This window comes from Bufo gargarizans, chromosome 6, assembly GCF_014858855.1.
Source record: "Bufo gargarizans isolate SCDJY-AF-19 chromosome 6, ASM1485885v1, whole genome shotgun sequence".
Classification (NCBI taxonomy): domain Eukaryota; kingdom Metazoa; phylum Chordata; class Amphibia; order Anura; family Bufonidae; genus Bufo; species Bufo gargarizans.
The window spans coordinates 271,821,127-271,843,514 of NC_058085.1; the positions used below are offsets into that span (position 1 = coordinate 271,821,127).

Sequence of the window (22,388 nt, forward strand, 5' to 3'; positions counted from 1 at the left end):
AGTGCTGTTGAATAGGGTGTAGAATACTGCTGAAGGAACATATGGCGGCTCCTCTATACCTTTAACTAGAGTCCAACGATCCTATACTTAGCCGTCCACTATCACCGTTACAGATGTTTTTCTACTAAAAAGGGAGAAGATGCACCAGTATAGCACCCCCTGTGATCTTCAGCTGCCCAAGCACAATACTACGTTGCTAGAGTTTGTGAGGTATCCCTAACACGTTGCGTGATCAGAGTAAAAAAAAAAAAAAACACACTGCAGTGGGTTGTCTATAAGTTAACCCCAGTATCCTTCTGGCTCTGAACTGTGTAGGGGATGTTAGCCCACCTTTTTTAGTGAATTAATCCAATAAAGGCATTTTGTGTTTTATTTATTTATTTTATTGTCTAATCAGGCAGTGAAAGACATTAGCTACGTAGATGGAAATTGACCCTGATAAAACTGTCCTCTGAAGTGATACTGTCCGAAATATGGACAATAGGACACGTTCTATAGTTTACAGAATGGACACAGATGCGGACAGCACATGGACGACATCAATGTGCTGTCCGTTTTCTATGTGGACCCATAAAAATGAATGGGACCATGTGCAATCCGCAAAAAATGTGGATCGGACACGGATGCAAAATACAGTTGTGTGCATGAAGCACACATGGGACAACTCTAAAGAAGTGTAATATATGATATGTGAATAAAAGGGTTTTATGGAATCTCTGCAGATTAGTTACTGGCAAACCTCTATGGCGTCAAAATAACATTCACTTGATTTTAATATTTGCACAGCGTTGGAAGAACACTACCACTTACCTGAGCACAGAGAAGACTCTTGCCATCTTTCCAATTGCCCGGATTTTGTTCCTGATAATTTCTTTTCGCGCTGCAGCTGTACCTACTTTCAATGGAATAAGAAGAATCTCAAGCTCAGGAATGGACAATTCACAGCAAATATTACACAAACTGTAGCACACCACCACAAGCTTTTTAAAGCTTGTAATTACAATCTTTTTTTGTTAAGTTCACTGATAACAGCAAAATGTAAAACAAACCAGAGCAAAAAAATAAATAAAAAAAGACCGCTGAACTAAGGGTGGCGGTGGTGGGTTTCCAAGCTTGCTGTTAAGAGCTTCAATCAGTTGTACATTTGTATAGTGTGAACATGTGGCACTGAGAAAACAAGACTGGAGCGTTAGAACATCAAATGGCCCTTGAGAAGCACAGAAAAGTATGTATGTGAAGAGGATTACATGGAACATACAAACATGGGCTATCATGTGTCTTGGTGAAAAACAGTTTGTTAATCCTATCTATTCTAAGGACTAGAAGAACAACTGTAGGTGGACCCACATACTCATACAGAATTTGTGTTAAAAAGAACAAAAAAATAAATAAAATCATCAGGTAGCTTTAATAAAACTGGTTCGCTTTCACTCATACAAATATAGACTGACACTAAAAGTTACTAAAAAAAAAAAAAAAACAACAACTTCACTTTACAGTGAATTCCTGTTAATGCACAAGATCACAAGCAGGGGTAATGTACATGGCCCCCATAGAAGTGTTTTCGAGCCTTTCTGTAACAATGTATACTTCCAACTTTATAAGGCATAGAGAAGATTCTGTTTGCTCCACCGGGTTTCCGCTAGAAGACCTTCTTTTCTGGAAGAACACCTCAGCAGATACTGTACCGAATCGAGCCAGAACGGCAGAGCAGTGAGGCTGTGTGGTTCCATATTACTGGTCCATAGGGACGCCATGCACAAGCCCGTAGTCTAAGGGCTTGTTCACATGACCGTGGTTTTGATACGCATGCAAGCTGCATTTTTGCGGCTCCGGTGCGGACCCATTCACTTCAATGGGGCCGCAAAACATGCGGACAGCACTCTGTGTGCTGTCTGCACCCGTTGCTTCATTCCATGGTCCGTTTTGCGGACAAGAACAAGCATTTCTATAATGGGCCTCCTGTTCCGTTCTGCAAATTGCAGAAGGCACACGGGCGGCATCCATGTTTTGCGGATCCGCAATTTACAGACCGTAAAACATGGCACGGGCATATGAACAAGCCCTAAAATATATAAAAATAACAAAAAAGAAATCAAATATACAATCTGCTAAAAAAAACTTCCCTGTCTGCCGCTGCACGCATTTGACCAGACAGACCACAACATGCTAAGAGGAATATTCGGATTCAGAAATACATAAAAGATCCTTAAAGGGGTTCTCCGGGAATTAAAAAAATTTAATTGCTGAAAATTCTTAAATATTACTTCATAATACATATATTCCCAAATACCTTTCATTAGTTATAATGGCTCGTTTTGTCTGGGCAACAATCAATTGGCCGCCGTCCTATTAGTACACAAAAAACCTGTCCTAATCATACAGCAGGACAAGTTACTTCACAACCCTGAACTAAAGAGCTGCCTCATCCTTCTCTCTGCTCGTCAGGGATTATGATCCTGAAAACAGATGATAAAATCTTCAGCTAAATCTCTGCAGCAATGGCATTCATGAGGATGACGTTAAGAGAGGAGGGTGCAGTGTGGTAATGAGCAGCAGCTCTTGTGTGCAGTTTCCATTACCACAGTCTGTCCTGTCCGTCCTCCCTGTACTTTATGAACCCCATTCCTACAGAGGCAAGTATTACAGACTAATAGGACGGCGGACATTTTAATTTCTCATAAGGCTACATGTACACATTTCTTTTGACAGTCATCCCATCAACAGCTGTTTTCAAAACAGTTGCAGTCTATGGGGCTATACATGTGCCTCCCCTGCCTCCCCTCCCTCACCCTTTAACAGCCAGTCAATAGTAGCCATAAAAAAATAGGACATATCCTATTTTTGTCCGTTTTCACGGCCAAACGGACCTCATTGAAAACAATGGGACCGTTTTTAACGGCTGCTTAGACAGAAGTGCACCCTTCTAACATCTGTAAAAAAGGGTACAGTTTTTTAGGGGTTAAATAAATAAATCACTCTATCCACTTGCATGCGAAAAGGCAGCTGCTCCTCTTGATTGTGAAGCATGGTGACGCGATCATACTTAGCGCAGGTCCTTCATAATCAAGAGAGGAGCGATTGCCTCTGCGCGTGCAAGTGGATAAGGCGAGTGATTTATTTATTTTCTAAAAAGGAACATGACAGCTGAGGACCACTATGGGGAACATTGGGGGTCACTTTTACTGCTGGGCCACTATGGGGGACATTATTACTACTGGGGGCCACTCTGTATACTGAGAGCACTGCAGGAGGTGGGATTTTATAAAAAAAAAACAAAGAAAGTAATTTGTTTTATAACGGATGCAAAACGGCCAATAAAAACCAACCGATGGTCTGAAAATGGATGCTCACATGGTTGAAAAATGCCCAAAACTGAAAGCGTGTCTGTTTTTAATGGCCGTTTTTTAATGTGCATGTAGCCTAATTATTGCTCCCTAGACAAAACAAGCCATTATAACTAATGAAAGGTATTTGGGAATATATTTATAATAAAGTAATATTTTAGTATGTTCATTTTCTTACTTCCCTGAGAACCCCTTTAACAGGATACTCAAGTAAATACTGGTCTGTGCAAAAGATACTAGCTAGACCGTGGCAAATAGGATTAGGCCTAGCAACAGTTCCTATAGCCGACTGCCTACACTAGAGGAGCATTGCTTGTGCATGCTGATGATGTGTCACTAGCACTTACTGTCCAACTGCCAGAGGAATAACCGGATTGGCACTGCTAAATATGCTGCAGCCTGACTATTTTATAAGTCAGGGAAGCTGGCAGGTATCCTTTAATATATGGTGATTGATATTGGGACTGAACTGTTAATCTAAAAATGTAATTATTCTGTCTTTAAAAAAATAACGGATTAAATGATGTAAAGTTTCCATTACTCAGAAATAACCATAGTCGTGCCTAGTGCTATATTAACAATACTAATGGCTATTAATCATTCTTCTGATGCCAAAAGTAAACTTTCCTAAGCCAAGAAGAAACAGCGCTGCCAATAAGTACTTAAAGAGGACCTTTCACTAGTTTACAAACTAAAAACTAACTATATCTGTAGGCAGAGCGGCGGGTAGCCAGGCTATGAGCTGTGCGCTGTGATTGGCCAGCGCTGCAGCAAGGGACACGCCTCATACAAAAAATCAGTCCAGTACAACAGAGGGAGCTGCAGACACCGGAGCGGCGCCCAGACATACTAGTAAGTGCAGGGGGGCCCACAGATATAGTTAGTTTTTTAGTTTGTAAACTAGTGAAAGGTCCTCTTTAACCCAGCAGGCACATACTTTGTATGGCAACACATGGCTTCCCACAGGTCTATACTATGGACACATAGGCCCTCCATTAACTCTATAAAAACACATTTAAAAAGCTGCAAAGGAAAAACAAACAAAAAAAAAACCACATAGATCTAGGTCTTATTTTTCGACTAGAATAGGAGCAAAAAGCAAATCTCTAGATAACTGAAAAGAACAATGATACATTTGGCTACAGGTGTCTATATTAATAACATACTGTATAAAACACTTACATTACTTATCTTTAGGCTGAGTTCACATCTGCATTAGAAATTCAGTTTTCCTGTGCCATCAAAGCAGAAGAAAAACGGAATTAAAGGTGTGACAGATCAGTCACACAATGGACACCATTGGAGCAGGCGGCCCACACGGACTTACAATGGTGCTTGCAGGGATCTGATTTTACCAGTAATAATAGAGCAGCATGCAGCACTAGTGTTCACCAGAGGCTCTGATCGGTACCTCCAATGCAGATGTGAGCAGAGCTGAACGAGGACCTGTCACTACAAAATACAATGCAATCTGCAGGCAGCGTGTTACAGAGCAGGAGGAGCTGAGCAGATTGATACAGAATTTTACAGAAAAAGATTCAGAAAAACTTGTAATTTACACATTTATATCTTTAACTTAATACCACCCTGTGGGCTCCACGCCTGTTCGGTCTCAGCAGTAGGACTAACTCATCTCATAGTTATACCCTATGCTGTGGATAGGGAATAATGTTATATAACTGGAATAACCCTTTATGTTAAGAAAAGAAGAGCTATAAATTAATAAAATTACAAGTTTTACAGAATAGTTTCCCACAAAACGATATATCTGCTCAGCGCCTCCTGCTCTATAACATGCTGCCTGCAGAATACTTAGCATTTTGTGCTGACAGGTTCTCTATAAGGGGTTGTCTGGGCTACAGATATTGATAACTTCTCCTCCAACACCCCACCGATCAGCTGTTTACAGCAGCCGCAAGCGCAGGGGATTATACAGGGCATGAGCTGGAAGCAGACAGATCCATACGCTGTGTAGTGGCTGTGCCGGGGTACTGTAGCTCGAAACGACCCAGGGCCAGATTTATCATTAGCTCAAGTCAAAATAATGGAGTAAAAAAGTCGCAAATGTTTGTGCAATCGCTAAAACTGCACAAAAATGTGCGACTTATTGGCTCTGCGCCATGCTCGCCAGTTTTCTGAAAGTGGGCGTGTTTTCTTATGTAAATGAACCTCTAGACAGATTTACTATTGCGACAATATAAAAAGTCACAAAAAAATTGCGCAATTTCACTCCAGTGCTTATCTTATGCAACTTTTTTGTAAAGACGTGCGACTTTTGTAAAGCCGCTTACTGAAGGATAAACTGCTACCGTCAAACCACATTTATCACAGTATTAAAGGACAATTAATAAAGAGGACTTAGCCAAAAGTGACTTTGGACATCTGTAAAAGTGGAGTAAGATGTAAGTGTAATGATAAATCTGGCCCACTGTGTACAGAGCCGTCTGCTTCCTGCTCCACACACTGTAGTACAGTTTCCGGCACCAAGGCTACTGCCACAGCTGATTGGTGGGGGTGCCCAGTGCCGGACCCCCACAGATCTTATAAGGATTACCTAATCTAATAGGTCATCAATACTGTATCTGTAGCCTGGACAACCCCTTTAACATAGCAGCAACACATTCAGTCTCCCTCCCCAGAATCTCACAAACAACAATCTAAATAAAGGGAAAGTATTGTCTGAAAACACATCACATGCAGAAATGTCAAAGGAAAAAAAATGGCAAGGACTAAAACCATGAAGCAGAAACACACACAGATGAAAAAAGTCCCCCAGTCATGCAGGTCCATCGATACGGAATGTTAGATATACGAACAAAGAGGATGGACTCTACGAATGGAAGGAATGGAAAGAAAACACAGAAGAGAAAATGCCATGCACAGAAAGACAGATGTCTAGGAATATGACTTCTGATGATGCAAAACGCAAATAATATCCAAATGCTCGCAGTAAAAAAGTGTGAGCGAGTTAGGGAATTTTTTTTAAAAAAATTAAGGAAGAAAAGGAAACAAAAAATATGCTACACGTAATAACTGACATGTAACATTTTAAGGTGTCGTGTAGCAACTTCAAAAAAATTGGAAAGTCATATTTCAAAACAATGGTGCTCTGTCTGGTCTGTACCTTTTCTATTGCCATATATGAGTCGTTCTTCAGATGGAGAGTCCAGAAAAAAAGGAAGTGAATGATGAAGAAATAGGTGAGTGAGACAAATAAAAATAAAAAAAAGATATTTTACTCGGCAGCAGCAAGAATGAGGGTGGACTGGCAAAAAATAAAGGAAGAAAAAAAGGAAGAGGAAAGCTGCAACTCTGGGACTCTTGATAACGGTGGCAAAAATATACAAATTTGTGTTTGATGCAGGACAACAAGTATCTTTAGGTAATTAACCCCTCTATGGCCACTGAGCCATCAACGTGCTGTTATACATGTCGGTAGACTTTAGCAGTGGGGTTAAGTGGACAATATCTAATAAAAGTACAGCTATGGAGGCAGTATAAGGTTAAGAACTTAACATGCCATCAGCAGCACAAGATTTCGGATCACGGGATAATATTTACAAAAAAATAAAAAAATAAAAAGATGGCACCCAGTGTGTTTCTGTCAACCATCCTGCGTCACTTGCCTGCTATTGTAATATGTAACAGTAGAGGGCAGACTGCATGGGGAAAAACAATATACTGTGGGGCATAAGTGATGGAAAGGAAAAGGCTCCTGTGCTGTGATGAAATGCTTACTATCATTTCTAACGATGCAAATACCTCTTCAATGGCTTAACATGGAGAATGCAGATAACAGTACAATGATCACAAAGCGGATAAGCAAAAGGTGGTAGCACAAGGGAATAGGATATGCATAATACTCCAGCACAGCAAGTCAAGCAGGCATTTGTGGTTTACAATACTGTACCAAAAAAGTGGGAATGTATTACAGACAGAAAGGGGCTGAACCGCATACGGCATCTCAGGCACTGGTTCGCCATGAGAAACGAAATCCAGCTGAAGACATTTTTCAACAGTTTTCTATATCTATCAGAATGAACGCCGATTCACTCTACAGTTCGGCAGATTAGCCTGGGCACATAGATTTATACCATGATCCGAAGTTTAGACAGAGGTTTAGCTAGTTACAGTATAGCGGAAAAACGGGAATAGCATAATGATCACATTCTCCCCTTCTTCATAAAAATAAAAAGTTAAAAAATAAAGACCCAAATACTGATGGCATAAAAGGAGGATTCCAAAAGAAAGGACATCACAAACAAAACCTTTACACTTGACACTTGTGAATTATACAATTGTGTAATGGGCAACAAAAAACGGAAATTAAATAGTTGTGGGAAATTAATTCAGAAATTAAGGAAACATCGTTCTAACTGTGGATGTAACAGATCAGTTTATATGTGAGGACAGTAATCATTATTGTTATTCTATGGCTAAGACTTGAGGTTCTGTTCACATCACATTCAGAGCCAGGCACATCAGAGGGGTGTCAGGTCAGCCCCATAGAAGTGAATGGGGCTCAGCTTCAGATACCAGGCACAGCCTCTATACAATGTAGAGAAGTCCATGACGAAGAGAAGAGAAGAAAAAAAAAAAAAAGGGAAATACCACTACATGGCTGGGGTGGTTTACATTGGCCCTGTTCCGTATTTCTGTAGTGCGTCTTAAAATGTTGGTTTGCAGTTTTTATACGCTATTGTCCCTCAATTCAAGTGGTGTTTACAAGATGGCATGGAAGGGGCCATTGGTGCATTTACCATCATTTACTGCCAATAATGATTATGGAAATTTACACCTGTAACAAGTTGGCAATGATTTCAAATCTAAGCACGGACTGGGTGACCTTCTCCTCCTAGTCAATTAAGAGCATACTCTGGCAGCACAGGGGATATCAAGACTGGTGTAGGAAAGCCAGTCCCGATAATTGACCCCTGGTGGTTTATTTATTTATTATAGTATATTAGTGTAATCTACTACGATAATTTCATACAGAAGAAAAATAAAAAAAATTATATGAATGTATCCATACAGCATCCAACCAAGGCCTTTTGGCCTGTAGTAGGCCGATATATGCCAGCAGCTTTTCCCACGTACATACTAAACACAGGCTCTGAATGTGATGTGACAAGAGCCTACGGGAGGGGTCTCCACTACTGCAGCTTCTGGGCTTGTACATAAGGTCTCCATTGGAGGAGTCCTGTGCAGGCAAATCAATATATCGGGGTCGACACCTTCAAGCAGACTTTCATTTTAAATTTTTAGCTGCCAAACAAAAGAAACCTAAAAGGGGTATTCAACAGGAAATGCTATAAATATCTGACATGTTCAGGTCTCGTCTTTAGAACCCGCATCTGTCTCAAGAACACAGCCCCAAACTTGTGGCCGCTGTGAACACAGAGAACACATGCCTGGCTATATTGGCTACTAAGCTCCTGCGATATCAGCTATGGGGACATAGCACTTCTATTTTGTTACCATATTTCCTATGCATGGAATTTCATTCAGCAGAGACCAGAAGCAGCAACAGTGGAAGACACTTCTATTCCTGAAACTTTTAGATCTAGTACAATGGATCTTAACAGAAAGAAAACTAAAAGCAGGTTTTGAATATCTTATTTCCATTTTATCTACATTACAAAAGGAAATGAGTAAGAGGGATCGTTTACAACAATACTACAATTTCTTGAAAATTATTTTGTACTTCTACAGCACGATCTACTCATATGTTGCTTCATGTTATATCAAAGTCATTTCGTCATAAGGCAGATTACACAGAGGGAGTTCTATGAGCTGGGACCCTCACGGTTCCCTGACAGACCAGGCCTTGCGGCTCAAGCACTTTTTTTTTATAATCTCATTTGAAAAGACATAAGGGGTTATCCGGGAATTTATATTAATGGGGTCATCAATATCAGATCAGTGGGGGTCCGACACCTAGGACCCCCACTGTTCAGCTGTTAGAAGAGGCCAACTCTCTTCCTAGGCCATTTGATAACACTGTACATTGGTTACGTGGCCATGGTGCAGCTTAGTCCCATTGATCTGGATGGGACTGTACATTGGTCACGTGGCCATGGTGCAGCTTAGTCCCATTGATATGGATGGGGCGGAGCCGCAATACCCAGCACAGACGCTATACAATGTGCTTGGAAAGCTGCCAGGAGCTTCTGTGAGCACAGCGAAGTACAGAAAAGCAAAAAGTGAATTTTTTTTGTTTTTAGGTTTTACTACTACTTGCCTAACAAAAATACTTTTCTAAAAAAAGAAAAAATATAGTTTCTAGGTTGCCATACTCTAAGAGCCATAACTATTTTTATTTTCTTATAGACGCAACTGTGTAAGGGCTTATTTTTTACGAGGGAAGTTGACATTTTTTATTGGTACCATTTCGGGGGTTTATACGACTATTCGATAACTTTAAAGCTGCTTTGAACACTAGGAAGAGGAGAAAAGGACACAGCGCAACAAACCTATAAAATTTATAAATAACACAGCTAAAAGTTTCAATGTGGAAATCACATTACAATCAGGCAATACACCTAATATAGTCTGATGAAGATGTGGGGACCGTGTGTTCCAATAAATTTCTCCCTTTAATTTCTACCATATTCCAGTTGGCCCTGCTGACCTATTTAATTTCCACTACTTTAATCCATTTTTTGCTGGGATGAAGAAAGGGATCATTATATAATAATTCACATAATACAGCTTTTTATGGGGGGAAACTTTAACTTTCTAATTTTTTTAGTCTCATTTTTAGGAGCTTGATCACTGATATTCCACACTGCAATATACTGCAGTCTATTACGTCTATCAGTTCTATACTGACAGGAATTCTATTAAACTCTGAATCCGTCATGGTCTAAATAGGCATGAATACATGAGAGACCTGGGGGCCACTATTAGACTCCCAGGTCCAATAGCAACCATTACTTTCAGTGATTGTTGGGGGGCACCATTGACAGACCCTTGACTCCAATGATAAAAGTCTAAAAATTAGCCTTGAAGTAAAAGGGTTTTCTGAGATTTTCATACTGATGACCTATTCTCAGGATAGGTCATCTGTGTCTCATCAGTGGGGATCTGACACTCGAGACCCCGGTCAATCAGATGTTTTGAGAAGGCACCGATGCTCCCGTAAGCACAGCTGCCTTCTCAAAACTCACTAAGCACCGTGTCGTACATAGTATCGCGGTTGTGCTTGGTGTTGTTGCTCCTAGGCCACGTGAACGGTGAACAGGACGTCACTGGCTTAGGAAAATAATAATATTTATTTATATAGCGCCAAAATATTCCACATCGCTTTAAAAATTCATAGGGTTCATGTACAAAACAAAAGTAACTGGCTAATATACAACTGAAACACTAGGAGTCAGGGCCCTGTTCGCAAGAGCTTACAATCTATGAGGAATTGGGGGTGACACATAAGGTAGTTGATTGTGATAAGTAGGATTTGAGCCATTATTGAACTGACAGGATTGGTGACGGACGATCAGCTTCGGGTTTAGAACTGCTAGAGGATCGAGTTTAGGCCAGAGGAGTTGGTGCGAATAGTCAGTTTGGGTAGCTTGATAAGCCTGCCTGAAAAGATGTGTTTTTAAGGCACGTAGCATCAGTGTAGCGGTTGGATGGATAGATGAGCCTGGCTGCAGCATTTAGGACAGACTGAAGGAGGGAGAGTTTAGTGAGAGGGAGACCGATTAGTAATGCGTTGCAGTAGTCAAGACGAGAATGAATCAAGGCAACAAGAGTTTTTGCCGTTTCCACCCTAAGAAAAGGGCGGATTCTGGCGATATGCTTGAGGTGCAGATGACAACAGCGTGCAAGTGATTAAATATTGATGAACAAAGGAAAGATCAGAGTCAAACGTGGCCCCAAGACAGCAGGCATGTTGCATAGGAGTTATGATAGTGCTGCAGACCGAAATTGAAATATCAAGTCTAGGTGGGTTAGTAGATGGGGGAAAGACAAGAAGTTCAGTTTTTGAGAGGACATGATGTTAGAGACAGCTGTCAGACAATTACTGGCGTTTTGGAGTAAAGCAGGGGTGATGTCAGGGGATGAAGTGTATAGTTGGGTGTCGTCAGCATAGAGATGGTATCGAAAGCCAAATCTACTGCTAGTCTGTCCGATCAGGGGCTGTATAGAGGGAGAAGAGTAGAGGACCTAGTACTGAGCCCTGAGGAACGCCGACATCACGAGGAAGAGGAGAAAAGCCAACGAATGATGCACTAAAGTAGCGGCCAGAGAGATAGGGAGAGAACCAAGTGAGAGCAATGATCTTAAGGCCCCTTTCACACGAGCGTGAAGGATTAGGTCCAGATGTGTTCAGTGAAACTCGCACCATTTTGCAAGCAAGTTCAGTCAGTTTTGTCTGCGATTGCGTTCAGTTGTTTTTTCCGCGCAGGTGCAATGCGTTTTGATCTGTTTTTCACGCGCATGATAAAAAACGGAAGGTTTACAAACAACATCTCTTAGCAACCATCAGTGAAAAACGCATTGCATCAGCATTTGCTTGCGGATGCAATGCGTTTTTCATTGACGCCCCATTCACTTCTATGGGGCCAGGGCTGCAATATAGAACATGCTGCGTTTTTCACACAACGCGGAACTGATGCGTGAAAAAAAAAAAAAAAAAAAAAAAAAAAAAAAACGCTCATGTACACAGACCCATTGAAATGAATTGGTCAAGATTCAGTGCAGGTGCTATGCGTTCACGTCACGCATTGCACCCACGCAGAAAACTCACTCATGTGAAAGGGGCCTAAGGCCAATTGAGTGGAGCATGGTCAGGAGGAGTTTATGGTCTACGGTATCAAATGCTGCAGAGAGATCCAGCAGAATCAGTAGAGAATAATCACCATTTCTTTTTGCTGTTAGATCGTTAGACATTTTAGTAAGGGCAGTTTCTGTACAGTGAAGAGGGCGAAAGGCAGATTGCAAGTAGGGTTGTTGCGATACCAAAATTTTGATTCGGTTTCGATACCATAAAGTATTGCGATACTCTACCATGCAGAAAAAAAATAAAACGCCAAAAAAGCAGCGTGCATTCCGCATTTTATGGAACGTCCGGCCCATAATCGAACAGACCCATCCTATTTTTTTGGGGGGGACGGGGGGGGACTGCAAGTCGCGGGTTTATTTATTTTTCTGTTATGGCGTTAACCACATAAGAGATTTTTTTTATATTTTGATAGTTTGGACTTTTCAGACGTGGCAATGTGTAATATGTTTATTTATTATATATGTAAAATTGGGAAAGGGGGCGATTTATACTTAATATTTTGGCTTTTTTTTTTGTTTGTTTTTTTTACTTTTTATTTAATAACTATTTCCCCCACTTAGGGGCTAGAACCTGGGATATTTTAATCCCTTGTCCTATTCACCCGATAGAGCTCTGTTAGGGTTATTCGGACTCGCACTCTTCCTGCTGCCCTGTGCACAGTACACACAGCAGCAGGTAGATTACCATGGCAGCCAGGGCTTCAGTAGCGCCCTGGCTGCCAAGGTAACCGATCCGATAATTAATGATAATTAACCTTTAATACAGATACAGGAGGCGGGTACTGGCCTCTGACACGGCACTGCAATCATTGCCAGCTAACCCTCAGGTGCCGACTATGCGATTCTGCCGCCGACACCCGCCTCCTGTATCTGTATTAAAGGTTAATTATCATTGGTGGCGCAGGGGCCAGGCCGGGTACCTGCTATGCTGGCTGCTTGGCTCTGGGGCTCGGGCTGATGCTGGGGAGGACACAAACCACTCAGGAGGAGGAGGCTGCCGTTCGCAGAGCTCACTAGCTCAGACGGCACATAAGTTTATTACCTCCCCCGCCCCGCCTCCTGCTTTAATTAGCCACACATTCATTGGTGGCAGTGGTGCGGGCAGCTTCAGAGCCTGCTTGCTTCATTGGGCTCAGTGGCGGCCGTGTCATAGGAGGGAGGGATTCCCTCCCTCCTTCTCCACTGTCTGGCCGGATAGAACATAGAAGGCGCCAAGCGCCATGTTCTCTCATAAGAGGAGATACTAGACTGCGCAGTAGCGTAGCCTAGTATCGAAAAAAAGTATCGATTGGGTTTTGAAATTTTGATACCCGAAACAACCCTAATTGTAAGGGGTCAAGAAGAGAGTTTGCAGAGAGATAGCTTATTAAGCGAGAGTAGACAAGACAGTCAATGAGTTTAGGGATGAAGGGGAGGTTAGAAACAGGTCGGGTCAAGAGATGGTTTCTTTAGTAGTGGGGTGATAATAGAGTGTTGGAAAGAGGAGGGAAAGATACCAGAAGAGAGAGAGGTAAAAAAATTGGCTGGGTCGAGAAGAAGAGAGAAGCCTGGAGACTTCTTCCTCTGTTATAGGGTCAAAAGAGGAGAGAAAGTCTGCTGATATTCGCAATTTTTTCCATAAGAGTTCTGCACATCTGGAGCAGCTCTGGAGAAAACGTGTTTCAGATGTGAACCAGGGTTGCCGTGTTCTATGTCGGGAGGGACAGATTGATATCGGGGCAACTTCATCTAGGGTGGGTTTGAGGGTCTGGTTGTAATGATTGGCAGCCAAGTCTGGACCGGGAAGGGAAGTTATTGGGGTAAGAGCTAATTGTAGGGTGTTAATACGTTGCTGGTGTTTAATGTTGTGTAGGTTTCTGCAAGTGTGAAAAGTAGGATTGCCATGAGAAAAGTGACAGGTCTTTATGGTAAATGAAAGAAGATTGTGGTCAGAAAGTGGAAGGATAAGTTACTAAAGTTTGAGACTGAGCTATGACGGAAGAAGACTAGATCAAGTATATTGCCCTGTTCAAGCGTGGCAGAGGAAGTAAGTTAAGATAGGCCAAGAGAGGAGGTTACAGAAAGAAAGTAAGCGGCTGATGGGGAGGTAGGATCATCAATGGGGATATTAAAATAATAAGAGTTGGTGATTCAGAATATAGGAAGGGAGGAAGCCAAGCTGCAAAGTGATCCAGAAATTGGTGGAGGAGCCTGGGGGACGATAGACAACTGCAACTCTCGGGGGAATGGATGGAAGAGTCTAATGGTAAGAACCTCAAAAGAGGGGAATGACTTGAAATGTGCATTGTGGAGAAAGTAGTATGCCTACTCCTCTCCACCGTGCCTGTCATCAGGTCTGGTGGTATGGGAGAAATGAAGAACAGAGAGAAGGCCACGGCGCTACTGCAAACCCCACTGCCGAACAGCTGATTCGCAGGGGTCCCCGGTGTAGGACCCCCAGGATCAGATACTGATTACCTATCCTGAGGATAAGTCATCAATATTAAAATGTCAGAAAACCTCTTTAACAAAAACCCTTTCAGGTTAACGCCAAAACACTCCATCACTAAGATTTTCCCCGTTTTTCCTGCACAGCTAGGACCCAGACACCTGACGGAGCGGTAAACTCGCGCTGTGTCCTGTCATTCTCAGAATGGGTAAGGGGCCCAGAGGTTAGAATTCCCCCACCTATCATAAAATGAAGGAGTCTGCTCGTTTACAGTGTAAAGAATTCTCAGATCACATACTCCCAATGCGGTGATATTCTGATATAACTAAATGACATGTTTTTGAAAATTCTCTCTTCAACCGAAGTTTTCATTCTATTCACAAACTGACACAGACACCAGAGAATGAATGTCTCATGATTTTCTATTGGGTTGAAATGTTAGACTCCAGGCAAACTCCACCTGCACAATAAATGCTAATGTGATTATCAGGGACGCCCTTTTTTCATGGTTACAGTTTTGTTTTATATGATGAGAATTTGCAACACAAGACAGAAAGGCTCCTTTGAAAAAAAAAAAAAAAAAAGTTAAATAAATAATCAACTAGGAATATGACAAAGTTCCTACCGTCAAATTGGTCTTCTCCTTCAGTCATTAACTCATCATCTGAGCAAATACTCAGAACATTCACAAGCATCTCTGTTACTGTTGAAAGAGGATACAATGTAAACTGCCTAAGTAGTAAAGGAAGCTTTTAATACATTATACCAACGTTATTTTATTGTGATGAACTCTGCTTTGTGCACTTCAATTATTCCTCCTCGAAAGCAACAAATTGACAACTGGATAGTACCAATACTGTTGTCAAAAGGGGGGGGGGGGGGTGTCCCTACAGTCGGACACTACGCAACCACTACTTGTTGACAATGACAGACGGCATAGACAAACCCCTTTGACAATGGCAAGAGTAACAATCAATTTATTCACAAATCTCCAGAAGGAATAACCGAGGAATGGCATAATGCAGAGTTATAAGAAGTCATGACAAGATTTTTATTTCATGGGAAATACATGTTTTTACTAATCAACCAAGTCAGGAGAGCCAACAGGCGCTCTTTAAACCAAAACGTTAATTGTCATTCATTTCCTCTTTACAAACAGTGCCAAGCAAATGCCACAGTATCTTGAGAGTTACCAGTTGCAGTGAATTCGTTGCAATGACTATGAACATGCAGAAGGCCAAGACAGTTAAAAAAAAAATATATAATAATATTCTAATTCAAAAACAGGCCAGAAGGGGCTTGGTACATAATGATGTAGAGGAAGGAGGGCAAGAACATCATGTCCCACACAAATGTTAAAAACGTGATTATTAATGCAGAAATCAGCGCTGTACCTTTTTCACCCACAAATGGCAAGGACCAAGTGAAGACATCCATGAAGTTTGGCAGCCAGTACGGGTGTGGTGAGCAGTTGAACTGTCGGATATTCATCACATTATTTTCATATTTTAATACAGCAGCTGTAATGCGAGTGGGAAAATCATTAGAGGCAGTAACCTCTTAAAAATTAACCATAAAAAGCATTTAATTTTAGATTTGTATCATTAATTTGTCAGACAGGAGCCAGCAATAGAGAAGAAAAATAAATAAATAAATAAATATATATATATATATATATATATATATATATATATATATTTGGAGCAAATGCCACTACATAATGCTGGATCGATTGGTTACAAGACTGGAAGTAGTACAGTGTTACTGGTGCGCTGATGAAGACACTTATCTTTTTTTCTCTCATTAAGAGTCCATTCACACATCCGCAAAATGGGTCCGCATCTGTTCCGCAATTTTGCGGAACAGGTGTGGACCCATTCATTTTCAATGGGTCCACAATGTGCTGTCTGCATCCGCACTTCCGGATAAGAAAAGGCATTTTCTATGAGAGTGCCGGCGATGTGCGGTCTGCCAAATGCGGAACGCGCATTGCCGGTGTCTGTGTTTTGCGGATCCGCAATTTGCGGATCTAAAAAACACATACGGACGTGTGAATGGACCCCAAGACCATTTGGAAAATTGTACACATTACTAAAACAAATGTAGAAATATATAAGCGTACCTTTATTATTATAGACATCTAAGTAGTTAGGAGCTGAGAATATCGTTATTAACGAAGGAAACCCCGTAGTCTGACTTTTTCTGTACATTCGATAACTGCAGTAAAAATAAAAAGAGATTTAAAAGAAATGACCAATACATCAATAAAACCCCTCCAATATATGGCATTGTAGTCTTACCCAGCATCTTGTGCTTCGTGCGCTCTGATGATTGACAGCAGGTTGTTAGTCAACAAAAACTCACAAACGGCTGGGTAACTGGAAGCAATAAGCAAAGAGATACCTCAGTATGATATGCAGTTCAGCTTGTGCAGCCTTCAGACATTTAAAAGTAGTCACGTACCTATAAAAGTAAGAGCATCCTCTGACTGTGTTATGACTGAAGTGTTCTTGTGACTTCTCGTTACCAAAATCTTCTGAAGGGTCTGACCACAACAAGTCACACATAGGGCCAAAAGCTGGAGGTTCTTTGAACCGGTCTAACTACAACCAGAGCAGAATGCATGCTTGTTACAATACATCAAGCATTAATTCTTCAATTAAATTATTATTGATCAATTACACATTGTCAGGGTCCATAGACTACATGGCTTGGGGTAAATACAAGCTAAAAGGATGTCATTTCTTACACACCGGACGGGCATGTTGGCTCTAACGTTCATTAGTTTTGATTTTACTTGTCATTTTACTGGCTTGTTGGTCAACTCCTAGTCCTGCGCCATACTGTCCCTGCATCCACCCGCCACATGAGCGTTGGACGTCAGTAAGATGTAGAACGGAAATTACACAAGCAAGGGTCCAACTTTTGTACTGCAAATTTGATATGTTTTTATCTTGTCCTCAAGAAATGCTATCTAAACCTTAAAGTGACACTACTTGATTTGACAGAAGTAGAGATGAGCAAATTTCATATTTAGCACGGACCATAATGCAATTCTATGACGGAATGCCTTTAGAGGCATTCGGTCATAATAGAAGTCTATGGCCTGCATAACAGATCCGTCCCGTTTCGGTTATGCAGGGGAGTTATGCAGCCCATAGACTAAGCGAGACCTTCCCTCTCCTTTTTCTAGAGATTGTGGGGTTCTCAGCTCTGAGACCCCCACAATCTTAACCGTTCAACTGTCCCTATGACGTATCCACAGTTTACTAAAAGTACAGCGCCATTTCAAAGACTTTAGCATTGTTGAAATGGCCTGTGTGAGGACATGAGAAGACCTTCTGGAAAATCAAAAAGAGGCATGTTTGTGGACTAAAGTTCCCCTCATGTATACTGGAGAGCTGAAGCTCTCTTTTCTGTTGCCCTTTCCTATTTGGATGAGGTGCTGACTGAGAAAATAAACAGAACACAGAAAAAACACCATTGCTTTAACATTGTATCTTTAAAAAAAAAAAAAAAAATGTCAGAGACAAAGAAATGGCAACAATTAGGGAAAAGAAAGCCAGTAGACAAAAAAAAAAAAAAAAACCCACACACCCCTTGTGTCCTGCATTTTGAATTTCTCATTAAAGGGGTTATCCAATACTAAAAGTTGCCCCCCTATATGCCAGGCCCCTCACAGGGAATATACTTACCCCACTCCTGGTCCCCACACCGCTGCTTCTCCCTGTGCCTGGATGAAAACATTTGGTACTGGGGATTTGGGGGAAAAAGCCAATGGCAGGCAGGGACGGGAACCCCAACCCCCCCTCCCCACCAGCGGATGCTTTCATCCGGGCACGGGGAGAAGCAACAACGGCAGTGCAGGAAAAGTATATTCCCTGTGAGGGGCCCAGCATATGGGGGGCATTTTTAGTATTGGATAGCCCCTTTAAGTTTCAGCTGACAATCTGAAGCTGGCCCGTTTTCAGAAAAAACAATGCACCAAGAAAAAATAAACAAACACACATACTAAAACTGCAAATATGTAGAAAAATGACATATTGCTACATTTTATCAAGGTGTTTTTTAGTTTGTAAGAAATGTTATGAAAGTCATGTATTTTTGTCAGGTTTGGTGTGCTTTTTTTTTTAGCTACACTTTCTCTCTCTCTCTCTCCCTCTCTCTCCCCCCCCCCCCCCCTTCCCCAATAGTGAACTCTATAGGCAAATCGCAAATCCAAGAGCAAATCGCAAATCCAAGGAAACAGCCCATTCCATTTTGGAATTTCATAGTGACCAGCATGTAACGTGTTTTGCTAGGTAGCTTAGAGACAACATTTCTGGGCTCTTTAACCTCTTCCGGACATAGGGCGTACAGGTACGCCCTTACGTCCTGGTACTTAAGGACACAGGGCGTACCTGTACGCTCTGTGTATTTTCGATTACCGCCGCGTGGCAATCGGAGCCCCGTGCCTGCTCAAATCATTAAGCTGGCACCTGGGGCAAATGCGCCGGGGGGTCCTGTCTGTGCCCCCAGGACCCCATCTGTGCCCCAGGACCCTCCCATCAGGTACTTAGGGAAAGCATAGGGAAAGTTTGGGTTAGGCAGGGAAACTAAAGGGAAAGTTAGTTTTGTTAACTTTTATTGCATCACCCCAAGTTAGGGTGTCTGGGGTCCACAGCACAGCTGTGTGACCCTAGACCCCACAGGGTGCTGCCGCTTGCCCCCCCCCCCACCTTTTTTGGGGTGCAGGATAGGGATCGACCGATATTGATTTTTTTAGGGCCGATACCGATAATTTGTGAACTTTCAGGCCGATAGCCGATAATTTATACCGATATTCTGGGAATTTTCATTTTTGAAAAAAAAATTAAAATTCCTACACAAATCTGCTGAAAATTAATGTTTATTGTTAATGTGTATTTTTTTGTTGTAAATCTTTCTTTTTCATTTATACTTAATATCTTGGTGTTTTATTTTTATTTTGTAACTTTTTTTTTTTTTTTTACTAACTTTTAGCCCCCTTAGGGACTAGAACCCTTGTCCTATTCACCCTGATAGAGATCCATCAGGGTGAATAGGAGCTCACACTGTCCCTGCTGCTCTGTGCTTTGTGCACACAGCAGCATGGAGCTTACTGTGACAGCCAGGAGCTTACTATGACAGCCAGGAGCAGGGGAGAGGGGATCCTCACCAATGTTTTTAATACTGGGGTGGGGGGCGCACTGCGCAACCAATGTCTAATACTGGGGTTGTCTAATACCAATGTCATATACAGGAGGCGGAAGCTGGCTGCAGAAACACATAGCCGGCTCCCGACCTCTATGAGCAATAGCTGCGATCCGCGGCACCTGAGCGGTTAACTACCGCAGATCGCAGCTACCGCTCATAGAGGTCGGGAGCCGGCTATGTGATCCTGCAGCCAGCTCCCGCCTCCTGTATATGAATAAATGAGAGATTAAGCTTCATTGGTGGCGCAGTGGCCACAGCCCCTCCCCTTCTCTTCTCCTCCCTCCTCTCATTGGCGGCAGCACAGGGGGAGGAGACACTGCTTCCTTCTCCCCTGTGCTGCTAAGGGGAACACTGAGAGCGCTGTCAGCAGCGCGATCTGTGTTCCCCATACGCTATCGGAATATCGGCAAAATAGATGCAGATACTGATAACGTTCAAAATCCTCAATATCGGCCGATAATATCGGTAAATCCAATAATCCCTAGTGCAGTATTATTATTTTTTTTTGTGTACGCTGACTGTGGCCAGCACTTTTAGCGTCCGGCCACTGTTAGCGCATCGCACACCCCACCGCTGATCAACTTCGGACGGTTGATCAGCGGTTTTGAATTATTATTTTTTGTTCACATTTTTTTGCTCTTTTTTTATTATTATTATTATTTTTTTTCTGTTAGTTTTACGCTGGGTTCAGACCTGAGCGTTCTGAAACGAGCGCTCTGTATGCGCGATTGTACGGGCGTTTACAATCGCGCATACAGAGACAGGCGTGCACACATTGTCGCGCGTTCCCGAATATCTATGTGCGGGAACGCGCGACAAACGCCCAAAAAAAAGCTCAAGCACTTGTTTTAGCGTCGGGCGTTTTACAGCGCGATCGTACGCGCTGTAAAACGCCCAGGTGAGAACCATTCCCATAGGGAATCATTGGTTCTTGCCTGTTGTGCGTTTTACAGCACGTAGGAACGCGCTGTAAAACGCTCAGGTGTGAACCCAGCCTTAGGGTGAGTTCGTGAACACACGTGCCCCCACACACACGCACACCAAATAAAGATTTCCACACACGCACATACACATGCAGACACACACTCCACTATGGCCCGCCGGACGTTCTCGGCCGAGGAGGCATACGCCCTGCTTGCCTCTGAGTCCCAGTGAGGACGAGGATGACCCCACATTCCTGTTGTCATCCGCATCCTCCTCATCATCTAGCGATGATGATGAGCCACAAGGCGGAGCAAGGGGACCGCCATGTTAGGGACCCCGTGGCCCAGCCTAGTACGAGCAGCTCTGGGGCTCGTACAGGTTTCCCGGCCCACCAGTTAAATCCACCGGAGCACCCTGCCGGTGAACTAGTCTGATGTAGCCAAGAGCGATACAAGCCAGTGATTCCTGATTTTGCAGGCCAATCAGGAATCCAGATTTCCTCAGTGGGCTACACTGAATATGACTTTTTTTGTCATTTTTTCAGTGACCCACTGGTAAATCTGATGGTGGAGCAGACGAACCTGTACGCCCAACAGTTCGTCTCTCAACACCCGGGCTCCTTTTTGGCCAGGCCCAGTGGCTGGAAGCCGGTCAGTGCAGCCGAAATGAGGACATTTTCGGGCCTCGTGCTGCATATGGGCCTGGTCAAGAAACCCAGTGTCAGGCTGTACTGGAGCGGGGACGTCCTATACCAGACTCCACCTTACAGTACGGCCATGACACGCTCCCGGTTTGAGGCCATCCGGAAATGTCTGCATTATTCCGATAATGCAGCATGTCCCCCCCGAGGTGATCCTGCCCATGACCATCTGTATAAGATACGGCCGGTCATCGATCACTTTGGGGCCAAATTCATGGAGACCTATGTACCTGGAAAGGAGGTGGCGGTTGATGAGTCTCTCATTGCGTTCAAGGGGAGACTCATTTTTCGCCAGTATGCGCCCTCCAAGCGGGCGAGGTATGGCTTGAAGCTATACAAAATTAGTGAGAGTACCTCAGGGTACACTTACAAATTTTGTGTATACGAGGGGCGAGATTCCCGGATTCAACCCCCAGAATGTCCCCCCACTCTGGGTGTTACCGGGAAACTTGTGTAGGACCTTCTGTACCCACTGCTGGATAAGGGTTACCACCTGTACGTGGATAACTTTTATACCAGTATCCCCTTGTTCCAGTCCCTTGCCGCCAGAGCCATGTCCGCTTGTGGGACTGTGTGGAAAAAATCAATGCGGCCTCCCTGCCCACCCCCTCCAGGTACCTATCCCCAGGGGTGAGACCCGTGCCCTTACCACTGGAAACCTGTTGCTGGTCAGGTATAAGGACAAGAGGGATGTCCTAATGCTGTCCACAATTTATGGTAACGGCATCACCCGTCCCTGTAAGAGGTACCGCGGCAAAGGTCCTCAAGCCAGATTGTATCGTCGACTACAATCGGTATATGGGAGGAGTTGATCTCTCTGATCAAGTCCTCAAGCCATATAACGCCATGCGCAAAACCCGGGCATGGTACAAAAAAGTTGCGGTCTACTTGGTGCAGGTTGCCATGTACAACTCTTTTGTGCAGTCCCGGAGCGCTGGCAACACAGACATTCCTCCAGTTCTATAAGGCAGTCCTCAAGGCCCTGATC

The 22,388-nt window shown here is 42.9% G+C and overlaps 1 protein-coding gene across 7 annotated transcripts in view; it reads right to left on the minus strand.

Moving 5' to 3' along the window:
* Window positions 1–22,388, minus strand: part of PPP3CB (protein phosphatase 3 catalytic subunit beta) — a 95,168-nt gene that overhangs the window by 26,562 nt on the left and 46,218 nt on the right. For 3 of the 7 annotated variants that reach the window (XM_044299232.1, XM_044299233.1, XM_044299228.1), the window contains exons 6-12: window positions 17,026–17,165; window positions 16,863–16,940; window positions 16,685–16,779; window positions 15,957–16,082; window positions 15,188–15,265; window positions 6,472–6,498; window positions 811–895 (exon numbers count right to left, since the gene is read on the minus strand). In XM_044299232.1, coding sequence (XP_044155167.1) covers window positions 811–895; window positions 6,472–6,498; window positions 15,188–15,265; window positions 15,957–16,082; window positions 16,685–16,779; window positions 16,863–16,940; window positions 17,026–17,165 — 629 coding nt within the window. The remainder of the gene's footprint in view (window positions 1–810; window positions 896–6,471; window positions 6,499–15,187; window positions 15,266–15,956; window positions 16,083–16,684; window positions 16,780–16,862; window positions 16,941–17,025; window positions 17,166–22,388) is intronic. The other 4 variants (XM_044299235.1, XM_044299231.1, XM_044299234.1 and 1 more) reach the window with 2 other exon arrangements.